The following is a 23,513-nucleotide window of genomic DNA, read 5'->3' as shown; positions in this document are numbered from 1 at the left end:
TTTTTTTCTTCTAAACGTGAAAAAAAATGGAACTAGTGTCACTCTCCTCTTTAACAGCATCTAAATCAGGAGTTTTGGTAAGCAAGTTTCTGAGACCAATTCATAAAGAACAACAAAAAAATTAATTTTGACCTATCAGTTGCTTTCATTCTAGCATTTCATTTGGACAACTCACTCCAGGCTGAAGTCCCTATTATTTTATGGGTGGTGATGAAGGATTCTGTGTCAGGTTTGAGGGGTAGAATACCATTCCTACACATTTCTTACTAGTGTTCAAGCACCACAGTAAATCTCATTCCTATAGATGGATAAACAGACATGTACGCGAAGTTAAATGAAGACTCAGTTTCCATCTTATTTTTCCTGTGGATTCTCCTATATTAAGTGACGGAATAGTGCTCCCTTTCCCTGCCTTTGAAGATGATGCCATAGATGCAGTAAATTGATCTTGCGACTCACAGGGAAGCAGAAATGAGAGGTTTTTTTGTGTTCCTATGGTGCCTAGCACAAAAGCTTAAAGGTTCATGACCAGAGACAGTCATAGGGATGCTGTGTATGCAAATACTGAAAGTGACACACACACTTGTTTTTGAAGCTGTCAGTGTTTACAGGGAAAGGGAGTAACATATTGATTAGCACTTTTAACCCATCAGGAAGGGAAAAGGATCTGGACTACTCTGTTAGTATTTGGTCAGGATGCTCAAAGTAACTTTTATTCTTTTTGTGGCACTGAAAGGCAGTAAGTTCAACCCTCTGTGTGACCCACCTGTGGAACTTTTTGAAATTAAGGAAATTTGAAATCCAAGGGAGGTCCAAACTCAAGCCAATTACAGTATTGGCTACACATCTCATTGGCTACCCAATTTCCACCACCATCATCACCACCACACCAAGACATCGACTCATTTCCTCCCCCACCATCTTCTACTGAATTATTCCAGATGTAGAAGCTTGGTTAGCTCCAAACTGCACCTAAAAAAACCTATAGCCTAGTCTACATTTTCTGTTTCACATCTCTGATGTATTACTGAGCTCTTAGCGCTCAGATCCCTTATTGAAAGAAAAAAAAAAATCAGACAGGAGTCAGCATCCTCAGCATTCATCTACTATTTTCCCATCACAACCCATAGATTCTTACTTGAAAAGTTACCCTGAATATTCCTGTTAGTCAAAAACAGGCATATAGGAACTCACATAGGAAAACAGAATTCTCAGCCATGAGGTTCTTTACAAAAAATTTGCCTTTTTCTTAAGCTTCTCATAGGTACTGCAGGAATCAAAGTCATCTGGAATCAATCATTTCACCTAGGAGAGGGAGTAATTTTGTACCATTTATTTAACCCCAAGGATGAGGGTTTGGTAATCTTCACCTACCTCATTAATCCTTGTATTTTGGAAAGCTGGGTCCAGATTGTCTTTTTATCAGCCATACAAATTGACGGTGTCACTGCTTTCATACATCACATGCCCAATACATCAAAATGATCAGCTAGAAGTGAATAATCAACCTAAGGCTGTACAAAAAGCACAGGATAATACCCATAAATTATCCTGTGCAAAAGTAGCAGGTAAAGCACCATTTATAAGGTAGATCAGTGTAGAGGCAGAAGGTGGGAGGCAGGGGGAACACTTTTTGACACTCTTCATCTTAATGAACAGAATACTCCTCCTCTTGATTGTTAAAGCAAATTGTCCTTTAGAAAAAGGATATACTTGCAAGTTTTTTTTCCCCTGTTCTTCACAAGAAAAGAATACACCTGTATAACTGCTTAAATTTGTGATTCACGTACATATCGGTATTTTTCCAGTAGAGTTGTTTTAGGAACTGAAAAAAATGAGACTATAGAGCTTTTTTAATTTTCCCAGCTCTAAAGTTAGGTCCTGCTTGTCCTCATATCCATCACATGGTTCAAGAGTATTATTACTTTCATATGGCATGTTCCTGAGGTCATTGCTCTTTGGTGACACAGCAGGTGTGGGAAGACAGGTGTTGGGTGCAACAACCATTACCTCATTGATCCTGATGCTGCCTCCTAGAAGATACCCCACTGTTACCTCAGAAGAGCTTAAAATGCCGTAGCATCCTTAATGAAGTTGAACCCACTGTTAAAAACAGAATGTTAGGACTGGCCAACTGACAACGCTACCCACCGAGATAAGGCAGAGAAAAAGTTAAAGAAAGAGAGACACTGGCAAAAGAATAATTTCTGTGGTGGCCCTTTCCTGTTAAGTATGGCTTCCTTAAATAAGGCAGCTGCAGACAAGAGGAAAAATTTGACCTCTACAGTGAAAAGTCATATGACACAAGAAAATATTGTTGTATAGAGCAAGTCCTGCCCACAAATCAACCAGATGCTCCTGTTCTTAATCAGCATTGTGCTGTGGCTGTTGGCTTAAAGTTAGAATAAACCTGAAAGCTTCCTTAATACAGAGCCTTGTAAGGAAGGATGCTTTCCAGAAGCACTATAAGAACAGGGCTTCAGCATCAAACTAAGTGTGAAAACTAGATCTGCCTGTTATCACTGTATTAATTTGCTTGAAGGCATTCCTGCTTCTAAATTAACTTTACAGGATGATTCACATTCATGATCACCACTCCCACTTATTTTCCAGACTTCATATAGCACATGTAGCATTTTTAAAACATCAACTTCTGTAGACTTTCACCTGTGTGTGCTATTCTGCCAAAATATTTTTACTATCTTTCATCATAGCTAGCAGAAGAAATCAAACCTGACAGCAAAGAGTCCAAATTCCAACTTCCAACAGCAAATCCTATTTTAGCAGCTGATAACTCCTGTTCACCTTCATAGTTAAACTTGAAGTTTTGCATGAACAGCTGCACACAGATGAACTGACTCTTTCTTCTGGATTTCACACATCCTAGATATTGACACAATCTAAAAAGAAAGCCAAGTTTGAAGAAAATCTGTTCAGCAATTCTGAAGAAATAAGCTTTACACTACCAAAACACAGTCTCACGTAATTGTTGTGGTTCACTAATAAACATGCTTCTTGTCTTTTCCCAATTCTGTCTTACTTTCTACCAGATGTAAGAACCCCATTAAAAGATACTTTTTACAGCTGTTCAGAGAGACAGAGGAAAAGAGGAGGAAGTAATTCTCAAAGCATTTGTCTTAAATACTACTGTGAAAAAGTAAACAAAGATTGCAAGTAGCATTTGTCCTGTTCAGCACACAGTTCCCTCATGACAACCTTCCCCCGTCCAAAAAGATCTAGATGAACACATGCTTCATCCAGGCTCAGCAGCAGGACAGTATCAACATTGTAAAAACATTTTTGAGCTGGTTCCTCCTATATACATTGTATAAGTAAGTTTCTGCGAGAAGGATATGAGACATTTTCTAGCTAATAGGCTAACAGGGTTATGACTGTTACACTGATTACCTGCAAATGCTTTAAAAGATCCCAATAGGTCAATGTTACTTTACCCTTAGTGTTTTACTGTTTCACATACTGAATTAACCAACGTCAGGATTTTTGAAGAATCCTAGAAGAATATGCTTTGTCTTTCAAGGAAGCAAAAGCTGAACCAAGAGAAGATTACTCACTGGAGACCTTGAAAAATAGCCAGAAAATTAACCTCAGGACTAAGCATTTGTACCACAGGAAATGCCAAGATCTAAAGATTTGTTTATTCTTCTTGCAATAATTAAACATGAATTCAAGGTTGGTCTGCCATACTTTTTTTAAAGTTGTAGTAGGCTGAACAAGTATATCTGGAACAAAAAACTGGCAAGTTGTATCAAATGAAATAAAACGTTCCCTACTGACACCTATGGCAACATGCACATATAAAAAAAAATCTGGATTAGTTATCAATTCAAAGTGAAAACTAGATATTTTCTTTTATTCATTACTTGGACACCTTTACAGGTCCCACATCAGAAAAGAGTCACCGGACAATCCAATGAACTCCAAAACTAAACAGAGCAAGCAAAGAAGTTTAATTATGCTACACAAAAAACTCTTTTTGATTACATATAGTGAGAAATTAATGTTAAGTGCTTCTGGAGATGATGAAGAGATAAAGATGAGGACATTTTTACAGATGTTTTAAAACTTATTTACTTTTTTGATTCATAGATAATCTCTCCATAGTTAAGGGTCTAACCATTACATTTTCTCCTACAAACTACTAAAACCAGACACTACCCAGCAGTTTAAATAACATATGAAAAAAAGTTGCATCTATTTAACAGCTGCAGAACTCATAGGACAGAGGCAGTAAAATATAAAAAAAGACAAGAGTTAAAAATCCCACTGCAAGAATATTATCTGTAATAAAAGAGAAGACATTAAAACCAGCAGCTAGTTAGGTGCCAGGACATAATAGAACCCATACGGACAGGCAAAGGATGATGCTAAGTTAGGGAGAAAGAGTCTGTTTTCAGAGAAGAACTTCCTGACAGATACCACAACAAAGCAACATGAACGGTGACTGTGTGGTCCCCCCTTCTCGTAAATAAATCAGGCGTCAAAGGTTGATCTGCAGTTAATAAGAGGCCTAAGCTTTCTCCAAGGATTTGTAGTATTCTGTCAGCACAGTCCAAGCCTTAGGAGCCATGAAGCCTTCCGGTGGGTTTTGTCCTTCTCGAGCCAGCTTGCGCATGCGGGTCCCCGATATAAATTCAAAGTCTTCATGGCTGAGAGAGTAGGAGTGGGGGCAAAGGGGCAGAGGGAGAGGAACAAGGGAGGGAAAAAAAGAACATATTTTAAAAGCAGGCAAAATTGCTCATATTCCCTCTGCTTTCTTGATACTTTATAAATTTCTTCTTGGGAGTGTAATGCTGTATAGCAACTGTCATTTCCAGACATTTGGCCAGCAATGCCAGTAAATCTCTAGAGTATACAACCTCTACAATATTCAGCTTAAGTAACTCCTGAGGTTTACCAGCATGGTCCAACTGATCTCCTGTGGACTGACTGGCTCACTCTCTGTGAGGAAACAGGGAACTGCTGTTGAGAGAGAACCATCTCCTCTACCTCATGTCTCATCCCTCTGCCAAACAACAGCAGCCATCCTATTTTGCGCCTTGCCCTGCCATGGCAGCAGACCAGCCCTATGTGCTGGTTGAAGGCAGTCATTCCAGTGCTGGTTGAAGAAGGCCATTTTAGTGCCACTAGAGAATGTGAAAAAACAACATTGCATGAAATCTTAGTGAAGGACAGTTTGCAGAACACAGAGGCAAGCTCCACAGCTTCTTGCAGCTGAGCCATTGCAAGCCACTGAGTATGCATATACAAATGTATGTATATCAATAATGTGGCACGTACAGTTCAGAATAAAGAAAAAAGCAGAGGAATAATAAAAATACCTTCCCCTAAAGATGTTTTTCCCTAAAAAACAGAATTCAGTTGGACAAATGCACAAATGAACCCAGATCAGGACTGTTTATCATTGTTAATATGATGATCTAAATTAATATTAACTTCTCAGGTACATGGTCATAAGAGGTAAAAGCTTCACAAGTTAAACTCTTACTCCTCACAGGACTGAAACAATAAAAGCAAGAGAAGAATGCCAGAGTTCTACCAAATGCTCCAAAGCAAAAATTATTTATTCTTAAATTAAATATGCAATTTTACTTATGCCATTTGCTCAATTTGCGACATGTATGCATTATTCATTCTTTACTTGTCTATTTGAAATAAAAGCCAAGTATTGATCTCAGATGCACAGCCTTAGAAACAAGAGCCAAGTGTGTGCATCAGAGGGCAGAATTTGGCTCTAAGTGCTACCTAGGCGCAGCAGGGTATGGAAGTCAGCAAGATGCAGAAAGCATTTCACAGTTCCCTTTCACAAAACCAGTAGTCCCGTAACTTTTTTATTTGGGTTGTATACATTTACATGGCAGCACTGCCATAAAATGCTCTTTTCTTATTGCTCTCAATTCAGGATTGTGCGTTCCTGAAGTGTCAAAACAAGGCAAAAAAACCTATTGTGCTTTAATTCTGCAAAATATAAATTACACAAAAATGAAAACTCGAAGTTGATGTAAGGCCATGGGAGAAAGTTATGTCACTGCTATTTCTAATGCCTGAAAATTTTGCTCCTTGGCAGAGAGATACCTACTGTTCACTAATGCTGCTTGAAGGTAACTTGCGTTCTCTGCAAAGAACAATTTCTATAAAATATATGTCAGGAAATTATAAGCCTGGCTAATTCTACTGAAAAAATACTAAGTGTTCAGATGATCAGGAAGACAACAGTAAAGCAAGTGCTATAAAGTTTCTCCATGTGTGGTTTTCTCCACAATGTGGTAACAATACCAAAGTTACAGCATTAGGAAAAAAAAAAGTTAGCTGCTTTATCCCCTCCTTGCCTGTTAAGTTTTCAAAAAAAACCACTCAGCTTCCTCCCATGCCCTACAAGTGAAATAAAGGTACTAAGACAAGAAATGTAGACATGCCATATAAATTTGCTTCAATAAGACACCTAATTCCTTTAGCTTCTTATCCCTAGTTGCATAAAAAGCAGCTCTAGGAATCAGAGACATCAAGAAAGCGAAACACACACACGCAAAAAAAGCTAAGAAGTTCTATAGAAACTACAAGAAAAGGACAGAAAAACATGAGAAATGATAATTTAAAATAAATAGTACATTCAGCATCTCATAACATTTCTAGAAGTGTTTCAAAAATGCTGTTAGAAAGTACAAAAGTACTACTGATGCCCTCATTATCCCAAACTTCTCTTTTGAATGGAATTTTCATTTAAAGAAATCATCTTAATTAGTATCACTGAAGTGACTCAAATGGAGCTTTGGCAATATATACGGTATGTTGAAACAACACAGTAATTTTTGCCTTTTTTAAAATTACTGCATTTGCAATTTTATTGTTTCCAGTTTAATCTCCACTTTCATACCTAAAACACAGCATTTGAATAACCACTCAATACTCTTTGTCTTTACTAATGGTAAAAATCAAATCTCTTGAATATCAGAAACTGAGATTTCCACTAAGCAGAAATACCTTATCATTACAGGCACTGTGGTGTGATATGAACCATGAGCATTTTGAAATAAAACATAGCAATATGAGTAATTTGCTTTTGTGGAAAAAGAAACCAGAAAGAAGAGTCAAGTAATTTTGTTCATAGTGAATTTTGAGGATATTAGGAATTACTCTACATAAAATGGATTTGAGTGGAACATGAGAGGGGGGAATGTTTGACCATTAAAGCTGCTATGAAATATAAATGCCAAAGCCATCCAAATTCCATTCTCTAGTGAGATTTAGAATGACTCTCAATGAAACTTAACCCAAGCCTTTTCTGAGCATGGGATTTAAGTGCCTTTGAAATTTTTATTCAGTGGCTGCTGGAATTAACTTTCTTCGAGACACATTGTATGTTATTAAATGCTTGTAACATTGATTTGACCTTTTACTATCTATTGAGTTTGACTAGTATTGATTGGTGCCAATGCAATTAAAAGCATTCTTCAAAAGAAAGAGGGGGAAAAAGGCAGAAATAAATCCCCAACAAAAACTTGTCAACAGAAAACCAGTTTTGAAACATATTACATTAAGACTGGTATTTGCTCCATGGCATAGCATCCTAAAACCCTATTACACTCACAGCGTGGAAAAAGCCTTACATACACACGCTGTGAAATCTCATTATTTTTGGAGGACAGGGCTACGCAGGCAGAAAAATAAATAACTTTGCTGTGCTCTCATACATCTAGCAAAAGGAAAAAAGGAATCTTTTCTTACACTTCAGACTGTGCCCTCCTTCCACACACAGATAGATACATAGATATATACACAGAGACACCAACAGGTGCACAAGAAAATATTTTATATTTGAAAAGCAGTGATTTATTCAGAATAACATAGGAACAAATTTGTGTTGTTAATTAATCTTCAAACTATTCACAGTAACTGAGCATCAGACTCAAAGGACACTACAAACCATACACAGAAGATTAAGAATTCATATATCAGTTCTTTCCTTTCTTTCATTTACAGAGACTAATGTTTTAATCTGGATTTAAAAAAAGGATTTCCCTTTTTTTGTGCATTCAGTAGTTATCTTTTACTATAATACCACAAGTGACTCCAGCAACCAAGAGAGCTCTTTATGCTTTGTCATGAGCTCAAACACTGTAAGAGTGTGTGAGGCTAAGATTTCAAAGACCTTACAGTTCTTGTGACAAAACAAAGAAGTTATCACCAGTTTGAAAGTGGGAAACAACTGCATAAGGATGCCCACAGCCCTACAGGAAACTTCTGCTGTATCTCTGAGGTGTCAATACAGTACCTTAATACAGTGACTGAGGAGAATATTTTTTCCAGTTCAACAATTATTCCCTACAAGTTTAATCTAAGTATAAAATATATTAGGTAATTGATTTTTCACTTGGGACCACTGAAGAGCAGTCATAATCTTGGGAGCCTCAACCTTCTGTTAGGGTATCTAGCACTATGACCTTCTTGGAATTCCCATTCTCTGTGGAGGGAAGTGTCTGATGCTCTCCGGGTCTTAAGAAATTACTCTTAAATACAAGACTCATGATAAAAGTACAGACCATTCATTCATAGTTTTGTCTACTCATGTGTTTTGGAAACAAATTATGGAAATAAAACAATAACATGGCTTATTCACCCTGGTCTGGCTTCAAAATGACTGCCATGTTCTACTCAGCTGGTAAACTTTAGATACAATTAATTCCTAGAGCAATTCACAGCCTCCTTATCTGGGGTTCAGTCCTTTAACAATTCTACTTCTCCAACTTCATTCTTTCTGAACAGTATCTGTCGTGAGGTGAAATCTAACCTAACAACCCTTTTCAGAAGGATTTTCAGTGAATTTAAATTTGCCGTTGCAGCATCAAGCCATGATTTACACTGTAACTCCTACAGGAACAGAATGCTGTTCCCTGCAGTGTCAAATCTTTATGTCAGTCTATCCCACTCTGTGGGAAAGCCCAATGATGCTGAATGAACCAGCTCCTATCAGCTAGGTTCAAAACCTAACTGTCCATGAACAAACTCTGTGAAAGTAGAACACAATAATGTAATTAATATAACATATGCAAAGCAAATCCTTTACCTGCTGTGAATGAAATTCCTTTCTGACTAGCAGGAGGGTTTAAGTCTTCTGAGCTGCTCTAGTGTTTTAATGTATCCTAATTTATGTACTAATGTTAACTGAGAAACCGTATTTCACATCGCTATAGTTAAGGAGGACAGTCAAATGTGCTTGTGTCAGCCTCTTACTATCACTTTAAAAATCAGGTATCACACCAAACAAATTTGGGAACACTATGTACTTAGTAGGAACAGCTGTCCTGTAAGTATGATTTGACAGTATTAAAGCAGTCATGACAACCATATTAAAGGGCCTGGGAATTAAACTATAAAGTTAAAATCTCTCCTCTTCAGATATCCATGCTTCATTCACATCTTACAGAAGCCATCAACAGTCTGCTCCAGTAACCTTACTTATGGGTTTCTTTTAACTAAAATGATCTCATCAGTTTTCTTTCAGGACAAAAAAATAAAAAAAATATTTTTTTTTTTTAAAAAAAGTCAAATTTTCCAGACACTGCTGTGGCTTCTTCAATTGCCAGACTAACTTCCTTTCTTAATCAAGTTTTTTTTCTCAGCAGTAGTCTGTGGCTGCATTTTATAGGACTGATCTTCTGTAAAGAATTGGGATTCTCTGCTCACCCAAACAACTACTATTATTAAGTTACCAATCCTGAGTTACACTTGTCTGTGGTAACTGCTTGAGAAGCCTTTTTGGCTGAAGAAAAACACTAACTGTTTTTCTGAAGGGATTTCAGCACTGAGGTTTTTTTGGGGGGGTGGGGAGGAAGTGGTGGGTTTTTTTGGTTGCTTGGTTCTTTGGTTGTTTTTTCTCTACACTTCAGTCTAATAGTCGTTCACAGATCAGACATTCATTTGGAATGTCTCCATTATAACTAGAATTCTTCCTATAAACTTTTCTAAAACATGATTGGACATATTCAATTATTGATCCAAAATTCTATGTAATCTAGAGGGTTAAGAGCTATGATAAGCAAAGGACTGTACCAATATTTATACTAGTTTCTATATGTATTATTTCTTCATAATTCTGTGCAAGTGAAAATGCTCAGGCTTCCCACAGAAGCTTAGATTAGGCTTGCTACCTGACATAAAAATGGAATTTTTGGTTTTTTTAATTATCCTCATTTTGACCAAAGGGAAAATAAAATTAAATTATCTCTACCTGTGCTGCTATACATTGCTTCCAATGCATTCCTCAAATCTCTTTCCTAAATCTTAGGTTTAGACACATTTTTTTCAAAAATATGTTTTAAGACTACAGTTCCATGAGGTGCTAAACCTAGTTCTAAAATGTCCAAGAAACAAATTAAAACTTTTGGTGGATTCATGAGGTAAAATACAAATATAGCTTCAAGTCATTTGTTGTTCACAGGTCTTCATATTTTAAAGGGTAACTTTATTCAAACAATTTATACAAGTTTGTGCACCACTCTGCAACTACAATTGCTGTATAAGCTGGTATAAAGGCTTTTACATCAGTCTTTTCTTACACCTTTTCCTCAGACACAATGTCCCATGATAATCGCTGAATGCAACCAGGATATCCCTGCCTTTCCTTATAAACAGGGGTACATGCAAATATACCTGCTGCCAAGTGACTTCAGCTCCAACACAGCACCACAGCAGCCCAACATTGTTAACCAGCAGCATGAGGCCCTGACACTCAATGTTCTCCAGAGTACTCCCAGGCAGAGATACCAGGTCTACTGAAACTCCAAGAGCAGTATGTGTTCTGGAGGATACTGATAAAAGTGAGAAACAAACTTAACATCTTTATCAATATCACCAAACCGCACTTGCATGGACACCTCTGGGAGCTGAAGCCTATAAGAACAATTACCTCTTCGAATCACAGACAACACACCTGAGAAGTAACGGCTTTGGTTACTTATTTGGAGTCAGGGCAGTGGTAGGCTTTTTGGTGCTTCCCAGGCTTGCCACCAGGTCATGAGCAGCTTAGCCATGGCAAGGTATCACATAGTTGCCCAGTATCTTATGGTATATAGCTGACCGGTACCAACCAAGCATACGAAAACCTACCCATACAGGCACACCTGGAATGCTATCAGCAAGTATTACATCTTTCTCATAAAAGCTGAACATGAATGTTTAGAGATGTCACAAGCAAAGCAACTCTCTGCCACTGCTAATGCTGCAGTCCCAACTTGTCAGACATCCTTCTGGCAGCTTTTTGTAACTTCTCACCACTAGCCAAAGATTCATCTCCCATCAGCCCCATGGCTTGGGATTGCTTTCAGAAGCAGAAGGATAATTCACTAACATCAGCAAAGAGCCCAACTGCAATAACCTCTGCATGTCTTTGCTGCCAAGCCAGCTGTCAGTCTAACTGCCAAATACAGATAGCAGATAGTGTCCATTATGGCTTCTCACAAGCACCTTCCCAGATAGAGGAGTCTAGGAGGTCTGAAAGCATAGAAGAGCTGCCCACTCGGGGATAGAATAACTACTTCCAGCAACTAAGACACACAGCTCAGCTATAGCTCAGCCCAAGGGAAACCCACTTGCCATAAACTTCCATGCATCCATTAGTGATGCAAATTCTTGAATTGCCTAGCTGACTGTCAAGTCTCCAAGCCTCAAAGAACTGTGAAAGGTGCAATAGAAATCAAGTTACCCATTTCCAAAACAAGTCAGAGCAATGCTTCTATGCATACAACCTTCTTCCCAAATTTTCATGCTGGTGTTTTTACCAGGTCAGTGGTGAGCTCACAAAAGATTTCCACAAGCATCACTATTTCACACCCAAGGGTCTTCCACCAGTACTGATCATCTCATATTTCCAGAGTCAAACACCACATGGTCCAGGAGTCTACCACATTTTCAGGATTACACAGACTATCTTGAAATGCAGCCAGCTGCACCCACCCAAGCTCTAGGTCTGTCTGGAGCCTACCACAGAGTTCTGTCTATGGCAAGCAGGAACAATAATGGTGCTCTCTTCAGTGAGGCTGCATGTGTCCGCATTGCCATCTAGAGGATTGCTGCCACACTGCAGTCCACCCTGTAGTTTTACAAACAGAGGACAAATGGTCCCACATTCCGACAGCAGCAGGGCAAAACTGCACACTAATAGCAGCATGGTATTTCAAGACAGTGACAGAAACAGGAAAAAAAAATGTCTCAAACCAAAGGGTCCCCACAGGCATGATGAAAGGATAATAGGGTACGTATAATGCAGCCTGTGACAAAAAGCAAAACCCACTACCACACGGATTTATTTTTTTTAATCATTTGCTCTGGCTAATGACAGAGGTACAATTTTACTCCCCTTGATCTGAATCAAATCTACCCTGCTAAGAGCACAGTATCAATGATCACAGAATCAATATTCTTCTACAAAGATTTTCTGTTTCATGCAATGGGAATTCTGGCCTCTCACATTGCTACTCCCCTTCTATTCCAACTTACTAAGAAGTGACACAGCAGTATAACTATTTCCCTTTAATCTTTGTGTATTTATCTTCTAAAACTCGTTGAATCACTTGGACAACAACCAGGACAAATGCCCTTAGTATCTACTACAACAGGCTTTTGAACCTTATGTTATAATGTGTACAGGTTTGCATAAATCTGGCAATGTTTACATCACAATCTAGTTACTGTCCACAGCAATGAGGACTCCTAGGTGCATCTCAAATAATGAAAGGCACAAAGGACAACAGCTAGCTAAGAGGCAGTAAGTTCAGTAAAAGACTTTCATGTCATGTATGCTAGGAGCATCCTTCCCTCTGATTTTATTCCTCCTAATGAAGATACCATATGTATCAGGACATAGATCTGATCTGATGCTACTATCCACAGCTTCACTTGAGGAAAAAAAACAAACCAAAACCTGCTGCAATGCCATCCAAAGAGAAGCTTCACAGCACTAAGGAGAACCTTAAGCTGGAATGCTGCCTATATGGGAGGGAGGAGGAAGGAAGAACAACATCAGTAAACTACAACTGCTAAGTAAGCCTCCCTGATTAGCTTCAATTTTAAAACATCTGCAATGTAGCAAATCATCAAATTTCTAAACACATATGGACGTCATAGAGTAATACACAGTGAAACTATTTTAATTCTTGTCAGGTTTCAACAGATTTGTCTTTATCATGCTGCTTATGATTTCCAAGCAACAGAACATACCATAAAGTTATATTTAGTTATATAAGAAATTATAACACTTTGCAGCTTTTAAAAATAAAAGCAGACTAATCCAGGTGCTTGGAATTTACTGCTGAAATATAAAGCCGCTACATAATTTACAATCAAGGTTAAGCCAGAACACTATCTGCTAATAAACATAATTCATAGTAAGAAAGACACAAACTGCTGAATAAAACTTGTTGGTCGATTGTCACAAGCCACAGTGACATCCTTAGAGTCTTTTATACTCAGTGTAACTGCAACATCAGCAGCTGAAGAACAAGAGATGGGTTCATTTTTACAGATCAATCCATCCCGTGCTGAATTCATGCTTTCAAAGATGAACTGTGTCATACAGACATACTTTTTTAGTTAGAAGCAGTAGGAAATAATGAGCATATAAAAAATACAAGGGTTTTTTTTAGAAAAACATCTTGCTCAAGTTTGTATTTCAGTACTAACTTCAACTGCAGTTTGATGTAAAGCAAAAGTTCAATAATCTGAATAAAGAGGTTTAAACTAAAACGAAAAATCATCTTCCCAGTTCCACTCACTGGCACCACAGCAACACGTGCAGTGAGTTTTGGACTCTGCTATACCACACAAGTGAAAAAAAATAAACAGTAATATTTTTCTGTGGATTTAGCAATCATGCCAACATGTTCCAGAATAAGGGAAACTCCAGTACCTGGGAGGAAAAGGGGAACTTCCAGTGGCAGCTAAAGTTGGATCAGGTTAGTCATGCTGTGAAACCACACCCAAATCATGCTTAAGTCAAATTGCATTCATGATCTAAACCCACATCTAAACACTGCCATCTTTGAGCAATATGAATTTAATCAAAACCAATTTTTTTATGTGGGCGGGGGCTAAAAGGCAGCTATTGCTCAAGAAGTCTTGAAAAGAAAATACAACTTACTGATCTGAGTCATAATAATCCATGCACTTCTTCTTCTTATTGTAAGCTGCAACTCTGAAGGGTACAATTTCCAGTGCTCGGAGGCCTGGAGCCATTGTCAATACTTTGGCACCATGGGTTGGTTCATACAGATCTTTCCCAGTGTCGGGATGTGGCATCCCTGCTGGATCTCGCCCTACAATGTAGAAGTTAGCTCCTGCAACCATCCGTGATCTACAGTGCCACTGAACCTAGAACAGAGACAGTGAAAAACAGTTAACAGAAGAAAACAGTCAAAATGTGACCCTTTGTCCTGGTTTCAGCTGGGATAGAGTTAATTTTCTTCATGGAAGTTAGTATGAGACTACATTTTAGATTTGGGAACAGAAAATGTTGATAAGGTACTGATGTTTTGGGTTGTTGCTAAGCAGTCAAGGACTGTCCAGCTTTTCATGTGGGCCTGCCAGCAAGAAGGCTGTGGGTGCATGGGAAGCTGGGAGGGGACAGAGCTGGGACAGCTGACCCCAACTGGCCAAAGATATATTCCATACCATATGACATCATGCTCAGTATATAAAGCTGGGACGAAGAAAGAGGAAGGGGCGGAGGGACATTCGGAGATATGGAGTCTGTCTTCCCAAGAAACAATTACACATGATGGAGCCCTGCTTCCCTGGAGATGGCTGAAGACCTGCCTGCCAGTGGGGAGTAGTGAATGAATGCCTTGTTTTGCTTTACCTATTAAACTGTCTAAGCCTCAACCAGATCTTCTGTCTATCAAAAAGCTACCACAGAGTTAACCTCTTGAGCCTGGTCAGAATTTGAACTTCCTGTGACTCATGAAGGGGGAACAAAAAAAAGTCATGAGATGGAGAACCATTATCCCCTAAAGGAACTGCCCTCAAATGAGAGCATTTATTCTCTCTTGTTTCCCATAAACTTCTAGGGATTCCAGCCCAAGACCTGGCTTCTAAATAAAGTGTTGCCAAAGAATTATTTCAGACAAAAACCTTGAAACAATTCTCTCTGAATTAAGTTTGCCAAAAAATAAACAAAGCCATTTTTTTTCTAATTTGTGCATAGCCCTCCAACGTACAACGTTCGCTTAGCATTCATAAAACGTAAGTATCTTAACATTCAAGACAACTATGTGGTATGTTAACAGATCTTATAATTCCTTCAGAAAAAGACTATAAAGAAAGAGGAAGGATTAATCCATTATCATACCCTTATAACTGTAAAGAAAGGAACACATAAACCCAATATAGTCTCCCACCATTTCCAGCAAAATCCTCCAATATAGAAGTTTCTTCATAGAAGATTGGTTGATGACAGAGAGAGCCTTTACAGTCTGGTTTCTCAAGGAAAATTAGTCTCCTCTCCATTAAGAAACCACAATGCACAAACATCAGGCATAGCACAAAATACTTCAGCGCACTATCAAAGGGGTTTGGTTTTGTTTTAAACGTTTGATGTATTTACCTCAGTTGGTCCAGCATACATCATGGGGGAAGGGAATATAGCCACCACTGTTGTTTTTGGATTTAAGATTCCCTCCTCCAGTACTGCAGCATGTTGCTTCATGCGCCACATGAGAGGAACGTCATCCTCCTTTGTCCATCCTCCAAGAGGATGCAAAAGCAAAACCGGGCGCCGGTAGCCACGTTCTAAAAGCTGTTTATGAGTATCCTGCATTAAAAGAGCATGCCCATTGTGCACCGGGTTGCGTAACTGGAATGCAAAGACAGCATCTATGGAGAAAAAACAGACAAAAGTTATAAGGAAAGCAAGTTATTTTATCAGGAGTTGTACAAACATGGAAAAAAAAAAAATCTTCAAACAGTACAATCCTTCCTCTGAACTCTATTAATAGCAGTAGTCACAGGTCATTAAAGGATTCTAAATTATTATAAAACCATTATACTCAATAAGCAAAACTAATAAAACACAACCATACTTAAAAACAACCCACATAAATCAGCTTCCTTCATTTTTGAGATTTCTGCAGAATTATTCTAGTTTTTCCAATAGCTATAATCTTCTCTTTGGATTTTTCACTTGCATGAGCATATAATATAAAGTTAAATTCTAAGAGGAAATCAAACTATGCTACCCATCTTAAAAGCTCAGTGTAGCATCAGGAGAACAAATGGACATGTTTGCAACAAAACAAATAAAAGGGGATTTTTAATGTGCCTTAAGCCTCCTTCACCTAAAAGGCTTAGTAGAGTTTATTCACAGTAAGAACAAAGCAAGGCTAACTGCTATTCCTAAGTATTACAAACCCTTTGATAAAAAACAGTGACACAACCAGGATTTTTGCCTTCTGCAAATTAAGATGAACTAAGGCACCCTGCAAGACAGCAAAATCACCATAACTGAGAGGTTTCCCAATATCTGATGAATGAAATCTAGAGGACAGTTTTTTTTCAGGTATCAAATATATTTACTTATGGGTTAGCTGAAATAAAGACTAGTATCTCAAATCTGCAGATCCTGGAAATACGTCAGTATTTCTGCAAAATAAACAGGAACTCAGACCAATCTTGGTTTGCATTCTTGATGTTAACCTCTTCCCTCACACTTAGAAGTGCTTAGCAGCTGCCTGCCAGTCACTGTCATGATGAAGGCTCTGCTTTATGACATTACTCAGACTCTTACTTATCTGCCTAACACAACTGCTTTAGCGAGAAAAAATGTTTTGTTTCTTCTGCAACATAAAGCTAGCTCACAATTTTTAATTGTGATACATTCCACTTTGCATAAGTCTACTTGCATTACTGCTCCCCAGAAGCCGCATGGATCAGACTTAAAAATAGAAGAGCATGAAAGCTCAGCACTCAACCATACCACTGTAGTTTTAGCAGAACCTGGTAATTTTTAAATTATGTTCTACCATACTTTACCATTATATTTTCTTGCATTAGTAACATGTCTAATGCACATGGAAAGATAAAATTCAGAACCTCGGGCATTACCAGCTTCTCTTGTGTATTTAGGTAATGCAATGCCTGAGATCATTAAAATTAATACCAGCAAAAGGCAAAGAATGCCCAAGACAGGCATTCAAAATCTTCATCCTTGAAACAATGCTAGCCCCTGTAACACTGACGTAGCAAGCATTTGCGTAAGTCTTTGCAGAAAGAAACAGAACAAGAAAAATCTACCCACCAGCATTCATTTCTTTGAATTTCTGCCTTAGTTCAGCTGGAGTGAGACGATATTGATCAAGTCCATCATTCCAATAAATACGATCAAGGACCTGTAGATCTCCACCTACAAGCCAGTTCCCTTGCTCCATGACCATCTGAGAAAAGAAAGGAAAACCCTTATTAGGATTGGTTGTCAGCTTCTCCTGAGCATCTAGAGCATTGCTGTGGGCTCACATCTTTACCAAGGGAAGAGCTTCAGGTTAATTTTATTTGACAGTCTCAAGTGAAGCATCAACTTTATCTAAAAAAAAACACCCACCATCACTGGAACATAGTCCAGACATGTTACACCATGGTGCAGGAGAGATGCACAAATCTTTCAGTAGGCATATGCCTTTCTTCCAAAATAAATTTTTTTATATATAGAAATGCGAGTAGACAGTATTCTTAACCAAAATAATTACATGACAAAAAGACACACTGGCTGGAAAGACTAATATATGAAGTGCAATGCAGTTGCATGCTTTAAAGTAGTTGGTCAAAGCAAATATAGTTCCAGTATCACCCTGCAGTTTACAAGATTCTGGTCAGCAATAAAGTAACAAATAAGACAGTTCCGATTAACTACTCATTCACTTTAATTTACAAATAAAATCAGAATCTTTGAAGTAGGATATCTTTTGGATTTGTTTCACGCCATCACTTTACCATGGCAACATATATTGTACACTCACTAGAATTTTTTTGATATCTTCAAATATCAGCTCACCCTTTATCAAAAAATAATTATGGCAAGCTGCTTAACATAGTCTAGCAATGGCCATAGAAATCATTCAGAAATTGTTCATTTCTGAGAATGCATTTGCTTTTGAAGATGGAACCACAAAAAATTTCCAAGTTTCATACATGTTTCTGATAATTTTTTAGCCTTATGTAATTTAAAGATGACAACAAATGTTGATATAACATAAGACATTACATACTAAACCCACAAGCCAAGATGTTAAAATTACGTGTGGATTTTTCAATTTATTCTTGCTTTGACACAGAGGACCTGCTGGAATTAAATGATGCTACAGTCACCATCCCCTTCCCAAAGAAAATGTCAGACTTTGACATCTTACCAAGGTGGGGGGAAGGTGTGATAAAGCTACGACGATGAGAAAACTCTGCACTACAGTAACTCTCAGGCACCCAAAGATTTCTGATTAATTTAGAAGGGCCACCAGATTCATGTGCTGTCATGATACTACTATACACCCCCATACAGACATAAGAACATAGCTCCTCATGTCCTACATTAGTTTCAGTCACGTCATTCTATAGTTGCTAATGCACTATAACAAGTCATTCAAGTCTTGTCTGCACAAAATTTTCTTAGCACTTCTTAAATTTGTGTTAAATTTTCACTAAAGAGGTAATCTTATGTTTATCAGCACAGAACACATCAAGGGCTTTGAAAACCTTACAGAATACTCTTGCTTGAATCTAGCAGGAGATGTCCTTTTTCAGATATACTTCTGAATACAACATCAGTCAGTAAAAGGATCATTATGCATTAATAAAAAAAATTGGTAAGAATTAAAAAAATCCACAGTTTTCACATATGTATAACTATTAGTCATACAGATACTTTTAGAATACATCAAAGGCTTTCCCTTTTTAAAAGAAAACTAATAATTTGAGGGTTTTTTGATTTTTTTAAATCTGATTTTAAGTCATAGTTGTAAACAAAAATATACTATAGAGACAAATGGGGAAAGAATCATATTTTGGCTCTACAGAACTAAGATGCAACATCTACATCAGCTTGCAAAACCAAACACAGCATTGCAAGAAGTATGTTACAATTCGAATATTTCAGTATGACATACACATAAGGTCAAAATAATAAAACACACTTAACACAAATGTATGGGAAGTAACTCCACAGAGAGTTAAATGACAAACTCTCCAGGAACAGGGCCTATTTCAAAAGCATCTAAACCAGGCAATTCTCATGTGTTCCACATGCAGGCAGAACAGAAGATTTCTTGCCTTCACAATGCATATATCTGCTAATTAAGGAGCTTTGATGATCCATCTGGCTACACAGAGGGATGTGTTTCCTAGGTACACTAGAGGGCAAAGTTCCCTCTTCCGTAGCACAGATTCTACAGTACATTCTAAATCCATTTAATGTGTGCATATTGACATTAGATTTTCACAATTAGTGCAGACTACGCAAAAGCTGCATAGAACACACACACACAAAAATCATCTTTGTTTCTGCTCAAATGTTTTAATTAGTTCTCAAAGTAGTTTTGCTGTCAAAATACACCAGTCACAGACATCAGCTTCACTTAATTTGCAGGTCCACAAACAGTACAGCTAGTAAGACTAGATTTTCAACTTTTAAACACACCTTGATATAGGGATGTTCCTTGCATGTCGTTCCCCATTGCCTAGCACAGCGTTCCTCTTTCCTGTGCTCGTAGAATTCGGGATTACGGAGAATGGCCACGCGGCAACCTTCATACAACAGTGCAATTGCTGTACACCCATCCAGTCTTTCTTTGTCTTCCTGAGTAGCCGTTAGCACGATAGGCACTGACAGATTAATAACTCCCCCTGCAGAGTGAAGGAAAAAAAAAAGCTCTTATCCTTAGTAATGGTTATCAATGATATTATGAAAATCTACCCTCCTAACAAACTACAGTCCAGGCTGTACTTATTTTACCAAGGGATAAAAACAACTTTTAGACTGAACTCTTGTATAAGATACATGTGCTAGAAAAACAGGCAAGCGCTAAGGTTTGAGAAAGAACAGAGACAGCACTGAAAATAGCAAGTACTTATAGCTGCATATAAGCATTTAGACTGTGAGGATACTACTTTTTTTGAATCTCCTTTGAGTTTCTTGTTCAAAAACCTGTACAGTAAGCAGAAATACACAATTGGCATTTTTAAACAGATCATCTAAAATATTAGGGAAGATTGCTACTGGAATGTATAATAAGTTTAAAATAAATAACACTCTCAGTAGCCATACTTTCGGTCCATACGAAAAGTTCCACGTGATAGAAGCCACCAAATGTACCCAAGTAGTTAGCACATATAATTCAACTACTTAAAAAGGTGATTTTTGCTGTTTACTTAAAACTGTATTCAGACTCAAGCATATGTATTTCAGAAAAAAAAAAAACCATTGAGTCAGGCAGACATTTTGCATAGTTTGTTCAGCTGAAAGATTACCAGTTACTTTACTTCTAAAACTAAGCCAGTGTATCTGAATGTTAAGATTATGTGTGGTCCTCATTTTTTAGCTGTTACGTCACTGCTAGATGCTGGAAGTCTTGTTTTTCTTGACTATAAGGGTGAGATTTGAGAAACCCAGTGGAGTAAATGCTGTAAGCCCCATACAAAGGCTTGAATTCTAATGAGCATATGCTTGCCGAAAGTGCACACATTTTTAGGTGGTGTCCAGGAGAAAAGTCATGGGCCCCTTGAAGTTAATGGGAGTTTTGCTATTGGCTTTAGAGACTGCTTACCCTGTTATTTGAGCAATACATTTTTCATACACTTCTCTCAATTTTACATTAAGTGTGGTAGGAAATTAAAAATTATGAAGCTGGGTGAAAAATTTAAAAGAAAAATAGGTCCCTCCTTCCTTCATAATGCCAAATGAAAATCATGCCATGCATCCTCTCCTAAGTTCAGTCTTAGTGCTCAGAGTTCTTTTCAATGCAACTAGGTCATAAAACTGAGCTTGGCAACAGTCACAGAGAAGGTGATTTCCCACCCCTAACTTGATAATTTAAAAAATCCTTTTGCTTTGCAAACAACTGAATAAATATTTCAAACTGTGAAGAGATCTCAAACCTGTTGATTATTAAAATTTTGTCAGTGACCAGTAATAAAGATATAATATCTTTGACATCTATCTTCAGCCACTGTACAAATAAGAAACTGAGGCAAGGTAGTAGAGTGAGTTTGTTAGGCAGAGATGAGCAGTGTCAGCTTGAGACTATTTCACATAACTTAAGCTTTAAAGTGAAATTATCAACACACTTGCACTGATCGCCATAACGTAGAAGTCAGTCAGTATGAACACTGCATTTAGAGCCCGAAGGGTGAGATGCATTGCAGATATTAAACAGTTTCCCTCTCTTCAAAATCAAAACCCTGGAAAATGACTGCTGCTGTGAGACTCCAGAACTAACATACCAAGCAGGGAGGAAACTTTCAAGATGTTGTTTTGTCTTAACCCTTGACACTGCTTCAAGTAGCAAAGCAGCCTTAAGGCAATCACATTTTTCTAAAAAGGTTCTCATATGCAAATGTTGCAGTAGATATCTAAGAAGAAGTATGGTAGCGTCTAGAAGAATTGTTCTATTCAAGCTTAGGACTGAAAATTGTTTCCATCAATAAGTTATTCCTTATTTTTCATTACTCATATTTGTTGCAGCATACAAGAGGTACTAAAAACAATTGCAACAGAAGTTTAAAAACTTGTGATATTGCCCTATCTGAAACACTCACCTATATAAGGTCTTAACAGTCTTATAAAAATAAAAATTCTGATTAACAGAAGACTACGAGGCAGAATGAGGAGCTACAAGCTATTTTAGCAGCTGAATGAGTAACACTGTCATCTGCAGAGTATGTTTCACCTGAATGGATACACAGAATGCAAATGTAATGAAAACAAAACTTGCAGTCCAAAACAATACTGCAAACTTTAGATACGCCAAAATAACAGGACAGCATTACGTTGCCTATGACAGTGCCCAAGAGCCTTACAGAAAATGGAACTAGAAAATGTAAGAGGGAAACAGATGTCTGGATCATAGACCTGAAAGACAAGTGAGTTTTGTTTTCTGCTATTTGGTCTCCAGCAAGAGAAGAGTAATGCAGAAGGAAGAGGGGAGACAGGAATTTTTACTATCCCTCTTTGATATAAAGAGTGCAAAAAACACTAAAAGGGTGGAATAAAACAGAGACTTCAAAAATGAATAATGAAAAATGACGGAGGATCACAATCAAATTCCAGTACCTGCAAAAGTGATCACTCATTGCCTACCTTAACTAATGCTTGCTCTTAGCCAATTGGTAATGCAAAATAAAATATATTCGTTTAAATCATCACAGGATAATTAGTAAGTCATAGTCATTCAATCACATGGGATAATTGTTCATACTCAAGCCATGTCCTCAAATTCTGATTTCATACTTCCAGCACTCAAGTCACTTTGTTGTCCTTTCCTTCATTACTATTATGGAACAAATCTTTTGGTACACAGAGCTAAACAGCAGCTAAATTGCAATTCTGAATTCTAAAATAAATGTCTTCCAAACAAATTAGAAACATGGATTTTAGGTTTAAGTGTTTTTCAAAAATGAAAACATTTGAAAAATACAATTTGTAAAGGCAAAAAGACAAGACATGTAAACTCTAACATGATGGTAGGTATAAAAAGAATAAAACCATCAAGTTCAAAACTGATTATTATAACATCTTATTCTCTTATCCCAGGTTGCGAACAAGCCTGATAACATATTATCACACAATCACTAAGAAGCAAAGCATCAATATTTTAGAAATAGGATTAGTTTGCTCAGTTTTACAAATACTAATTTTTACCCTACCATCGAGGAGGCAATCAAAGTGAAGGCACTGTAGGTATTCTCTCTCTCTCATAAAGCCATTCAAGGGTGTTGCCCAGCCTTCTGCTAGCACTTGCACCCACTGCATATCCACCTTGTAAAGAAATGGAGAAACAGACTTAGAGCAGATACAAGTTATTGCTTAATGATTGACATCAGGTATTAATCATAATAGATCATGATTTAGCCGTAAAATGCAGGACAGTATAAATGAAAGATTTCTCAGTGTTACGGCTTCTAATCACAAAGAATTCAAAGTTTCTACAAGTAAGAAAAAAAGAACAGCTTGTTCCTCAGTGTTCATATTTTTAGCTATTTTCTTGTCCTTACTGTAGATCAAATCTCCTTGTGTTAAAAAACAAACAACAACAAAAAAACACAACAACAAACTTTATTTGTAAATCAAGTAAATGTTTGATAAAGTTCAACTTAACAGAATTAGAGAGTCCCACCTGCATTTTAAAAAAGCAAGATAACAAAGAGTTAAGGGGAAAAAAACCCAAAAAACCAACACATACAAACCACAAAAAGATCAGAATTATGGGAGTGAATATTAAAAGGTCTAATCTTCAAACAGATTAGAA

The 23,513-nt window shown here is 37.5% G+C and overlaps 1 protein-coding gene across 1 annotated transcript in view; it reads right to left on the bottom strand.

Annotated features, from left to right (window-relative positions):
- Positions 1-4,528: 4,528 nt before the first annotated feature.
- The window catches only part of PAPSS1 (3'-phosphoadenosine 5'-phosphosulfate synthase 1), a gene marked incomplete at both ends in the record, with an annotated part of 41,661 nt that continues 22,676 nt past the window's right edge, over positions 4,529-23,513 (bottom strand). Inside the window, 6 exons of the mRNA XM_081999755.1 lie at positions 4,529-4,667; positions 14,153-14,382; positions 15,614-15,882; positions 17,303-17,438; positions 19,688-19,893; positions 22,912-23,023. Of these exons, the coding sequence (XP_081855881.1) occupies positions 4,529-4,667; positions 14,153-14,382; positions 15,614-15,882; positions 17,303-17,438; positions 19,688-19,893; positions 22,912-23,023 (1,092 nt within the window). The remainder of the gene's footprint in view (positions 4,668-14,152; positions 14,383-15,613; positions 15,883-17,302; positions 17,439-19,687; positions 19,894-22,911; positions 23,024-23,513) is intronic.

This window comes from Phaethon aethereus (genome assembly GCF_964289735.1).
Source record: "Phaethon aethereus genome assembly, chromosome: 4".
Classification (NCBI taxonomy): domain Eukaryota; kingdom Metazoa; phylum Chordata; class Aves; order Phaethontiformes; family Phaethontidae; genus Phaethon; species Phaethon aethereus.
This window is presented reverse-complemented; position numbering and strand designations above follow the sequence as displayed.